General features: G+C 51.0%; 1 protein-coding gene across 1 annotated transcript; it reads left to right on the top strand.

The window, feature by feature from the left end:
* Positions 1-5,199: 5,199 nt before the first annotated feature.
* Positions 5,200-10,466, top strand: SMC3 (structural maintenance of chromosomes 3). The gene is made up of 7 exons (XM_003739571.2): positions 5,200-5,326; positions 5,887-6,079; positions 6,191-6,411; positions 6,565-7,628; positions 7,764-8,805; positions 8,926-9,229; positions 9,333-10,466. Exons 1-7 carry the CDS (start codon positions 5,312-5,314, stop codon positions 10,103-10,105), a joined length of 3,612 nt encoding a protein of 1,203 aa, XP_003739619.1. The 5' UTR covers positions 5,200-5,311; the 3' UTR covers positions 10,106-10,466.
* Positions 10,467-12,191: the final 1,725 nt, after the last annotated feature.

Below are 12,191 nucleotides of genomic sequence, written 5' to 3'. Positions count from 1 at the left end.
GCACCATTGTCTCAGTCTTCGTGCGGCGGATAATATTTTACGCTCCCAAGCTCGTCAGGATGTGGAATTTCGCTGGGTGTCATCCGAATGACTAGCGATTTCCGCAACCGATTGAGTTGAGCGCAGCATCCAAGCAGATATCGGAAAAGAAAATGAAGGGTGCGGTGCGTTTCCATGCGGAACCTCCCTCGAAGCAGCTGGCCGCCACATTCCGAGCAAAAAGTATACGCACGATACACTGTCGACCGAATTTAGGCCCTATGGGTCTGCATGCGATTAGCCTGAACAAGATTCTGATCGGATGCACTCTCTTCGCGAGCGCTCCTGCGGATGCACCTCCAACGTTTTGGGGTGAGGTCGAAACTCGGGTGATGACTGAGGACTCGAAATTTGCATCAAGCTCCCGGCCAAACATAAGGCATCGATGTCGAGGGGGATTCCCCCCCACTTCGTACGATGAATCATCGGTTGATCTTCCGAGCTTCCGGGCCGTCGGCGTCGCCTTGCCGTCCATGACGCCCGCGGAAAGGCTCATCTTGCGTTCCTTCCCCTAGTGACAGGGAACTCCAGCGACTCGCAACAGGAAATGCCGGCGTGACATCGGCTCGAGATGAGGAAGAAAAGGAATCTTCGGTGTGAGGCTTGACATCTGTGCGTTGCGTTTATTCTGTGCGTTCGGTGTTTAGAAAGTATAAAGCTATACCGAGTCTCTACTGAGTTCGTTGCATGTGCCTTGAGTAGTCGTAGTTCGAGAGCTTCCTGAGGGCGGTAAAGATATATTCGGTGAGCCCTTCCTAGTATCGCTCGCGATTCGAGTTCTACGCGCTCACGAAGTTGTGCTTCAATCGAGTTCGACAGGTCCCCAACATGTCCCCACGGGGGTACCTCGAGCCTGTCCAATTCGCTGCCGTGCTACCACTCGGAGAAAATACCGGATATAATCTACCTAGTTCCTTACACACTTTCTAGTATCGCTTGCGATCAGAGTTCTACACGCTCGCGAAGTCGTGCATCAATCGAGTTCGTCGGTTCCCTACAATGTCTCAACAGGGAATAACTCGAGTTCCTCCAGTTCGCTGCGGTGCTACCTTTTCGAAGAAAATTCAGGATATGATCTACCTCCCGTCTGCTCACAGACACGATAGCACACGATTCCGATTCTTCGATTCATATCTCAATCGGAATAAGCCGAAATGCTAGTCTGTGTATATGCTACTTACATCATCACAATATCCACGATGACTTTGGTCCTATGAAGACACTGTTTTTTTTGGATTACATAATTGTCCGCGAGAATGCAAAGTTCGGAGTTTTGTGCCATTTCAAGCGTGAAGCATTCAATCGACGAGTCGTGATCCGTCATGAAGAATTGTCCTTGCTCGACCGCGAACACATAGAGTAGTGCGTATTTCCTCCATCCGATCGATGAACGGATGCTTTGGAAAAAATATACGATTCTCTCATTCAAGTAGAAAGTGATGGGGGCATCGCTTCGGGGAACGCTCCTGAGGAAGCTCCCTGTTAGGCGGAACAGGATCCGCAGAGGGTGATTGCGTTCGTAGTTTTACGATAGTTGCGGGGGAGAGGGTTCGGGTTTGCGTCAGTTCCATGGAATATCGATGGAGAAGAGGTCTCTTCAGTGATCAGCGTAGCTGGAGTCTATTGGCGCATAATATCAAGCACTTGCAGCCGCCGGTATGGGCTCGCCTTCCTTCTTCGGTGCTGTCGGCGGGTTTTCATTATTCCGCCGCCTGAAGGATCCTCGTCCGCGGAAACTGCCGCGACCCCTTCTGCCGCCACGATCTGCAATTTTGTACTCTGGTTGAATATTTGACGCGGAACCGTATTGAGTCTATCGCGAAGGGGTCAGGTATCGGAGTTGTCTCGGCCAAGGCCCAGGAAACACACTCTGGCAAAGCCCCGAAGAGGATGGGGACCATGGGTTCCGCGGGCAAACGACTATTCCAGAGTTGCCGGCTGCCGGATTCAGACCACCCACCTCTCGCGCGATACGCCATCGCTTGACGAAGTTAAGGCGGTCAATAAGGATTTGTGTGCGGCGTACAGACCCTTCCCATCAATCGGTCTATCGCTGGCAAAATTTCAAAGATACCGATCGACGATACTCTTTACGACAGACAGTTCCATCAGAGGGGGAAATTCCATCAGCTCACCTCCGTTGCTGTTAGTACCATTGAAGCTCTGCCGATTTTTCGCGGGCTCGTCATCTCTCTCGGTATGGTTGACCTCATGGTTTTCGTGCCGTCTCGGTCCGCCGAGCCTGTCAGCTCGTCCGTTAGGGTCCTGCTTCCTACCGCCGTGATGCTGAAAGTTGCCGTCGTTTTCATCCTGTCGACGCTCATCCCTGCCGTTGTTGAAATCTCGCGGGTTCCCTGCCCCACGGTAATCACCCCGACCCCGTCTTCTTGGTCGCTGCGGCCTCGGTTGTTCCTCTCCGTACAGCTCGTAATACATCGCATGGCCCCATTTCTGATGATCATCGGCTCTGAAAGTTCGAGTCGTGCGTAGGAAATCCGTCGACCCGAAACTGCAGCAGGTTATCCCGAGCCTACAAAGCTTTGTAGAAGTCATTTGAAAAATGTACCTCGAGTCGTGTCGGCGCGGACCTGGATAACTATTCCTCTCTCGAGTATTCCGTTGAAAGTTTCTATCTCCTTTGTGTTCGCCAACGGGGTCTTCGTGAAACTTCCTCACATTCTGACCGCCCCCACAGTTCTCACATTGACCACCAGCCCTATTCCCTCTTCGAGCAGACGGGATTCGGGACACTGCGTGCCGAACAGGGACATTAGTGGTATCAGAGTAGTCAAAAAGTAGAGGAATGAGGATGCCACCCTCCCCATTCTTAACTAGTCACTAGGTCGTAGACTGACCTTTTTTCCTGTTCTTCTGATCAGCTTCCTTGGATTTGCCGTCTCCTTGCGGCTCCTTTGCGTTATCCGCTGCTTCGAGCCCTTTGCCATCTCTTTCAGGATCGGACAGAAACCTGAACTTTGGATCCTCCGGCGGTTTGTCACTCTTGAAATCAGATGTGGATTTGAGCTTGCGCCGATATTGCGACCAGATTCCCGCACTCGAAGCTTTCTTTTCTCGAAGATTACTCACATCAGCCAAGCGGGAGAGTCTCTTGGGCTTAGAGCTCACAGCGGCTTCCGATTGAGGTTGCTCCACTGTTTCCGGATCAGTATTTCCGTCATCTTCGTTGGATGGTTTTTGCTCATTGTCCGTTGGCTCATCGGCGAGCTCCACACTTCCCGCTTCTTTGGTCTCCCCATGATTATCAGCCGCTTCCGAAGGTCTGACGGTTTCCCCATCGCGTTCCTCCGTCGAGTCGAGTGTCGTGGTCGGAAGTTCCTTCTCAGGTTTTTCTGGCGTGGCCGGGAGTTCCTTTTCAGGTTTTTCTGAATCGCCCGCGAGACTGATATTCTCGGTGACCTCCTTCTGCAAGGCATTCAGGCGCATGATTTTCGAGGAGGCGAATCGAAAAGGCTTGCCGATACATACTACGAATCGAGCCCGGCGCCGAGAAGCGGGTTTCGCGCCGGAATGAGCTGTCAGGTGCTGATTGGCTCATGATAAGATCTTCAGCTCTTAGCGTCGTCGAACTTACATTGGGATCCATCTAGCTTCCGTGGCCTGGGGTACGGAGGGACCTAGGGGAGAACATATGTTTTTCAGAAGCCGTAATTGGGATTCTGCGGCGTCAATCCAGGTCCCTACTTTCCCTCGAAATAGAAAACCGAAATCCGCGCGGTCTGACTACGAACTCATCCCCGGCTCTGCAGTTCTGCCGAGTGGAACGGTAGAAGGTTTCCAGCGCTTCCAACAAACACACATGTCTACCGAACAATTGAGACATACTGAGTAATTCAATTTTCCGGAGGAGATTCAGCTCCTCGACCGTAAGAGCTGCGCCCGCGGCGATATTCAGAGTCGATGAACTTCTTCAAAGAATCCCCTGTGAACTCGGTTTCCCTTCGGTCTGCACGCGCCTCGCCGCGGGTACGCCAATAATGGCGGGATTAAGCTTCGCGGGAGATTTCTTGAGGAATCCGGAGCCGAGAGAAAGCAGATGTCATACTCTCCCGACTTCCCGTCGCTATCCCTCTCATTTAAAGGTTAGGAGAATTCCGAATTGCGCAAGCGAGCTCCCGGTGATGTAGTGGTATCAGTGAGGAAGAGCCATCGCTCTCGGGAGAAAGTTCATTCCCGGGAATCAATAGCTCTGTAAACGTTCACCTGCGCACGGAATTCGTCGGATCGCGGACCTTTAGAGCACGAAGAGAAGGTTCAAACCCCGAGATGCTCATTCCATTTCTCGAAGACTGGTCCATGAGTCAATCAATAGGGCTTCGACACAATCAAAGCTGGCCTTCCCTTGAAGACCAGCTCAATGGTTCCGTATATTGGGCCTTCCGGTTCGACGCTTATCATCGCTGGACAATCAGATAGTTTCATCGATATTGTTCCGGATCTTCCCTCGCCAGCGTGCATCGATTGAGGGAGCGGCTCGCAAAGAATGAAAATCGCCCTACTTGCGGCTTCAGCAACCTCCGCCCAAGAGCTTTCGGGCGTCACCTTCATGTCACGTCGACTCGCGCCGATAAGGTCCCTCTACCTGTTGCCGAGGCTCAGAAAACCTCGGATCTCGCCACAGAGCCAGGAAGCTTTGCCATTCCTGAGAAACTAGTATCTACGAACACGAGCGATCATAAGTACTCCTGTCTGTCAATGGTAACTAACCTCCGTTTTCAGGGCATGAGAGCTGTGACGAGCGGTAAGGTGGCAGCAGTTCGCCCGACAGAAGTTTCTCTTTCTCTTTCGGCTAGGAAAGGAGGGTTGAATTCAGCTGCTATGGCGACTGACGTGCTTCCTCTGTCCGACGCTTGCAATGCTTCTATCTGAATATCTATGTATTCCGCTCCCCCTCATCGCCGGCGACGGCTGATGAGGAGGCATACGAGAGAATGATTGATTCTCTGCTGGTTTCGAAGTTAACGACACCGGGTCCAGCAAAGCGATGCTTTGGTGCTCCACGGGTTCGCGATCCCCCTCCTGGGGCGCCCGGAGCACCAGTGAGCCGCTCAGCAAGGATCATCGTCGGACCCGCCAATTTTCTCTCAAAACATCAACGAGGATGACTCCGAAGCGCCATCTTGCTTGTTGTTGTTGTTGGACGACAACCGACGAAAAGAAGAGCCTACACGAAGACGGAGGCCGCCGTGCGCTCTCTGAGTGTGGTTGTGAGTCTATGATGACGGCCCAACTCTGATTTTGACGAGACCGAACCATGCACATCAAGCAGGTAAGGCCGATTGGGGAATAAGTTGAATCGAGACGCGGTGTTCCCAGCGTTCCGCAGGTACTTCGAGAGCGCCGGACATCCAAGTGACAGCTAGGGCGGGCTTTGAGTTCACTGCGCCATATTTGCTCCATATGAGATTAATTCCTTAGTTTTATCTTCTTTATATCAAGCGATAGCTTGAGCGTACCTTCCGCTACCGGTTGTCCTCGGAGCTCCTCTGCGAGTCGGCTTCAGTACAATGTTAGGGCTACCGGTGATCGGTTGAGCGATTCTTCTCCTGTCTGCTTCCTTTGTCTCCGGTTTTGAGCTATTAAAACAAGCTTTGATGCTTGCGAAGCCTCATCGTGGGTCGGGCGCAGAGACGGCGCGGAAAATGCGCGCAGTTTCGGGGTTTAGCAAAGCCATGTGCCGAAGAAACTCGGAGTCGGAATCGAACGACGAGAAGCTCGAGAGCCATTCGCCCGCTTTCAGCATGATCGGGAAAATATCGGAAGAGGAGTCTATGCGCCTGACAGTATCCGAAATGTTGTGCAGAGACTCTAGCGTCTTTTCCATCGCAGATTATCATCCAAGGATTCCGCTCCTATAAGGAGCAGACCGTCACGGATCCATTCAGTCCGCGCCACAATGTTGTGGTGGGACGAAACGGGTCTGGGAAATCAAACTTCTTCTATGCAATCCAGTTCGTGTTGAGCGATGAATATGCCCACATGAAACCTGAGCAACGCCAAGCTCTCCTCCATGAAGGAACAGGTTAGTGTTTTCGCGAAAACGGGTTCCCAGGGTGAACCGACAGACAAGAATTAGTAGAGCCCTTGAGGGTCTCCCGTCAGGACTGAGACTCATTTCCGAGGTTGATTTCAGGACCTCGAGCATTGTCGGCCTATGTCGAGATTATTTTCGACAATTCCGATGGCCGGTTGCCGGTCGACTCCGAAGAAGTTGCCATTCGGAGGGTCATCGGAGCCAAAAAAGATCAGTACTTCCTGAACAAAAAAATGGTCACCAGAACCGATGTCATGAACTTGCTCGAGAGCGCTGGATTCTCCCGGTCGAACCCTTACTATATTGTGAAACAGGGAAAGGTGAGAGTTAGCATCGGAAGATCCCGTTTTACTGGGACTCTCCCCGGGTTTCTCGATGTTTGGATTTTTTCTCCACGAATGATTGACGGATGTGGACGACAGATACAATTCGCCTACCTACACGCCTATAATATTTGACGATTCAATCCCCAGATCAATCAAATGGCTACCGCACCCGACTCACAACGATTGAAACTTCTCCGGGAGGTTGCCGGAACGCGAGTCTACGACGAACGTAAAGAGGAATCGAAGCAGATGATGAAAGAGACCGATGCGAAGAAGGAGAAAATCGAAGATCTCCTAAAATACATCGAAGAGAGACTCGCCACGCTCGAGGAAGAGAAGGAGGAACTGAAAGAATATCAAAAGTGGGACAAGATGCGACGATCGCTCGAATACACGATTTACGATCATGAGTTGAAAGACACGAAGAAGAAACTGGAGGAACTCGAAACCCGTCGCGAGTCCAGCAGTTCTGTGACGGAGAAGCTCCGGGAGAATCTCCAGAACGCCGCGGAGAAAATCAAGAAGCTCAGCAAAGAACTCCGCGAAATCAAGCAGAAGGTGTCTGCCAACCGAGAGGAAAAGGAAACCTTATCGTCCGAGAACGCGGGTATCCTCAAGGAGAAAACCAGGCTCGAGCTCACCATCAAAGATCTGAAAGACGAAGTCGAGGGCGATGACAGTTCTCGGAAGCGCGCGGAGCGCGAACTTGCCAAGCTGAAGGAGACCATCGCGCAGAAACAAACGAAGCTCGACGAGATTCGACCGCAGTACGAGACGATGAAGAAGCGGGAAGAGGACTGCACCCGTGAGCTAAGTCTCAAAGAGCAAAAGCGAACCGAGCTCTACGCAAAGCAAGGCCGAGGGTCCCAATTCACGTCGAAAGCCGAGCGCGACAAATGGATCCAGAAAGAACTGAAGTCGCTACAGAAAGCTATCAGAGACAAAAGGGACCAAATCGATCGGCTGCAGGACGAAGCCCAGCGAGACGCTGCCAAAAAAGTGATGCTCGAGAAGAAGATCGAAGAGCTCACCAAAGAACTCGAGAATCACAGAGACAACATCGACGGTCAGAACAAGAGCTATTATGACATGAAGAAGAAAAAAGACACTCTACAGACGGAGCGCAACGAGTTGTGGCGACACGAGAATCAATTGCAGCAGCAGCTAGCGGGTCTCAAGGAAGAACTCCAAAAGAAAGATCAAGGTCTCAGGTGAGTTGGGGTGGGAGAGTGATCAGGTGATGGGCCGATGCCTCCAATGGCGCGCTCTGTGACAAGTCGACCTATGAGGGTGCTCTGATTTCCCAAATCACTTCAGCAAAAAAACTAAAGCATTGATTTTTCCAGATCGATGACCGGCAAGGCGACCCTAAACGGCCGAGACTCGGTACGGAAGGTACTGCAAGCTTTCAAGGAGCGCGGCGGACAGTTCAAACAGATCGCCGAACAGTATTACGGTATGCTGATCGAGAATTTCGATTGCGAAAAGACCATCTTCACAGCCGTCGAGGTCACTTCGGGCAATAAGCTCTTCTACCACATCGTGGAGAACGACAGAATCGGAACCAAGATCCTACAAGAGATGAACAAACAGGGCCTGCCCGGAGAAGTGACGTTCATGCCGCTGAACCGGCTCGTCTACCGAGAGCAGGACTACCCCGAAAGCAACGATGCCATTCCGATGATCTCCAAATTGAAATACGAGCCCCGTTTCGAGCGTGCCATGAAATACATTTATGGAAAGACGCTCATTTGCCGAAATCTCGAAGTCGCCACCCAAATCGCCCGGACATCCCAACTAGATTGTATCACGCTCGACGGTGATCAGGTCTCACACAAAGGAGCGCTCACCGGCGGATATTTCGATACACGGCGTTCTCGACTCGATCTCCATAAAGGTCATGCGACCGTGACCAAGGAGATCAAAGACGTCGAAACGCAACTAGTCGAGCACAAGCAGAAACTGCAGAAGATCGAGGGCGAAATCAATCAGGTCGTTGCCGACATGCAGCGAACCGAAACGAAGAACTCGAAGAATAAAGACGTTTTCGACAAACTCAAAGCCGACATCCGTCTGATGAAAGAGGAACTCACAGCCCTCGAGCGGTCGAAACAGCCGAAAGAGCGGTCGTTGGCCTCTCTGGATTCGTCCCTTAAGTCCATGGAGTCGACGGAGCAGAGTCTTCGGTCGGAGTTGCAGCAGGAATTACTGACACAGTTGAGTGCTGCCGATCAACAGGAGGTCGATAATCTGAACGACGACATCCGGAGATTGACTCAACAGAATAAGGAAGCCTTCTCCGAGCGGATGAGACTCGAGGCTGAGAAAAATAAGCTCGAAAACCTCCTCAACAACAACCTCTACAGACGAAAAGAGGAGCTCGAAGCGGTGAGTCACCCATGCCGGGAATCGCTTTTTGCGCCCATGTAGCGTGAAATCGAAACATAATTTGCACTGGTTATTTCACCTTATTCTTCCCGCTCAATCTCGCAACGATTCTCTCCGCAGGCCTTGCAAGAGATTTCGGTCGAAGACCGTCGAAGGAAACTCGAAAATTGCCAAGCCGAATTATCGACGGTTAACTCTCGGATCGAAGACGTACTCAAGCAGATGCACGCTCTGGAGAAGCATCTAGAAACGAGTCTGAAAGAGCAGAAAGAAACTCAGGGCCAGCTGGAGCATTGGAAGAGCCAAGAGAGGGATTGGCAAGAGCGAATAAATGACGACGCGAAAGATCTCGAGAAGATGAGCAGCAAACAAAGTGTTCTACTTAAGAAGAAAGAAGAGTGCATGAAGAAGATTCGCGACCTCGGTGAGTTTCCACTTCTCCCCCTCCTCTCCCTCTTGATTATTGTCCCGCCGAAAGAAAATCGATTGGAGGGTATCTCTCACTCAAATAATCTGCTTTCTCGCAGGCTCACTGCCTTCGGATGCCTTCGAGAAATATCAGAACCTTACCCTGAAGCAACTGTTCAAGAAGCTCGACCAAGCGAATAACGAGCTGAAGAAGTATTCGCATGTCAACAAAAAAGCCCTGGATCAATTCGTGAGCTTCTCAGAGCAGAAGGATAAACTGATGAAGCGGAAGGAAGAACTCGATCGGGCGGGAGTCAGTATACGGGAGCTGATGAGCCATCTCGAGTTGAAGAAATACGAAACCATCCAAACGACCTTCAAGCAGGTGTCAAAGAATTTCACTGAGGTTTTCAAAAAACTTGTACCGCAAGGGCACGCCAATCTTACGATGCGAATGGACAAAGATAAGGACAAGGACGAAGAAGACGACAAAGAGGGCGATACGAACGACAACTTCACCGGTGTTGGGATCAGGGTTTCGTTCGTGGGCAAGAACTCTGAGATGAAGGAGATGCAACAGCTGTCTGGTGGACAGAAATCCCTGGTTGCTTTGACGTTGATATTTGCCATCCAGAAGTGTGATCCAGCTCCATTCTATCTGTTCGATGAAATCGACCAGGCCTTGGATGCGCAGCATAGGAGAGCGATTGCCGAGATGATCCACGAATTGTGTTCCGGTGCCCAGTTCATCACGACGACATTCAGACCCGAACTTCTCGTGAACGCTGATAAATTTTATGGTGTAAAATTTAGGAATAAGGTGTCCCACATCGAATGCGTCAGCAGGGACGAAGCGCGCGACTTTGTCGAAGACGATACAACACATGGCTAGTTGGTTTTCACGACTAAATAATGATCAGAGCGTCCAGGACAGAGCCAAGAAGCTGAGTGTGCGTGTGAGTGCGAGCGTGTGCGTAAGTGCTGATCTGCCCGCATCGATCACGGGTGGACTTTTCAGACACGCGTTGTACTTATATTGTCTTCGAAATTCGGTCGAAACGAAACAGAACCCACGTCTTGAGTAGGTATCCTAAGGAATTAGATATTGTGTGTCGTCTCATGTGCCTAGCGACTGCGAACATGCTATAGGTACGGACAACTTATGTACATGCGTAAATATAACTAATATGTCAATCATCCAAGAAGAACAATATATGGAGTCGGAACGTCCAGCTGTAAAATACAATATAAATTCTATTTGGTTTTTCTTCTTCTCATAATATGCCAAGACGCTCAATTGTCCTTTTCCCCCCAAGGATTCTGCGATGAAGGAATCTCGGGGGCACCTCACGCAGGAGCTTTCGAGTTCGAATCCTCGAGGATCAGTCAGCAACGATTCTGGAGTCTGCCGAGGCATCCGCGTAATCTCTTCGTTTTCTAGATCATAGTCCTTCCGCTTGAGTAACAGGGCCGCATCTTTTCGATGATCTGGATCGTTCGCCATAAGGGCGGAACTCTGCTGCCCATGAGGTACAAGTCAATGAGCTTGAAGTGCATGATATGGCTCGATATGCCTCCATTGTCGATCAGTCTCAAAGATCGCAAAGATTCGGAATACGGGCTGCTCATACAGAATGGAGCCCGTTCGAACTCCACTTCCTGGTCGCCTCCCTCTGCTGGGTGACTGGCGCTCCCTCCCCTCCCAGCAAGCTCCCTCCCCCTCTTATCGAGTGCACACGAGGTTGCTGTTACCATAGTGACTGGGACTTGCTGGTTCATGAAGTTTTCAGGCCAGTCATTAGGGACGATGGAAACTTGAGATCATTACGACCGTCGAGCGATTCAGCTGTCTGATATCGAACTAAATTCTATTCGCTCGAACCGGAGCATCTTTGCCCAATCCGATGTTCCCATCTCTCATTTGGTCCAAGTTCCTTGAGCCGGGGGAGAGTTCTCACTTCTCCGACCTTCTGTTGACGGCCTGGTGCTTTCTGCGAGTGATGTGAGCCGGAAGCGGGAAATAAGGTGAGTTATCAGCTCAGTTAGATCATCTGAACTCGTTCCGGTTTCAACTGCGAGAAAGGAAGAAGTTTGATCGGAGGGTTACCGAATGGTGTCAAGTAGAGATCCGAGCGCTCTCCCATCGGGATCAAAAATCGTTCGAATTCAGTCAGACAATCGTTCGAAGGGCAGGAGGGAAGTATTGTGGGTTGATGCTTTTTGGGGAGCAACCGCCCACAATACTTTTCACTCGCGACCCCACCGGAAGACGCGGGATCGCCTGGGGGGGATTATGAGGAATCCTTTGGAATATCCTCCGTCGGGAAGAATATTGAGCTGGGGCGCATCCTACGCCAGCTTCTCCCGATCAATTCTATAATGAGAATCTTTTTCGAGTGAAGACGAACTCAGGTCGGTAAATTGTGATTTGGAAAAGAATCTCTCATCCGAGAATCTTACGAGACGAGGGTCAGGCAAACAATCCTGTCGGGAAAAATTATCCGGAATGATTCTTCGGTTACTTTGTGTTGGGAAGGAATATCAGAGTACGAGTTCTTCACGACTCAGCGTCAATCAAGTTCCGGTCTGAAGATATGTACGAAGCCATGCGCCGGGAAAATCAATTGCAGTGAACGTGGGCAACCGCCTTGGGCGAACCCGGAACTAAGCCGCGTGGACAGGAGGGAGGAGAGAACGATCGTGGCAAGGGGACGTGATATCCGGATGTGGGTCGTATGCGGTTGGGGTCGCTGATTATTGCTCCGACTATAGTGTACGCAGTTCTCGTCCACTTTTTAAACATGGACTGAGCACAGGATACGGCGCCCACGGAATTCGAATTCTTCTACCGGGAGCCCGGAGGTTGGATTCGCCATTCGAAACGAGTTGCTCTCATTCGTCCGGTTCAGGCATCAATCAACATGAGTTGAGCCGCCTATTTTAGAGACTGCTTTCAGGGCGTCGCTCATTATTCCCAG

This window comes from Galendromus occidentalis, unplaced genomic scaffold (genome assembly GCF_000255335.2).
Source record: "Galendromus occidentalis unplaced genomic scaffold, Mocc_1.1 scf7180000076574, whole genome shotgun sequence".
Lineage (NCBI taxonomy): Eukaryota > Metazoa > Arthropoda > Arachnida > Mesostigmata > Phytoseiidae > Galendromus > Galendromus occidentalis.
Note: the sequence above shows the minus strand (reverse complement) of the source record. Positions and strands in the feature narration are given on the sequence as shown.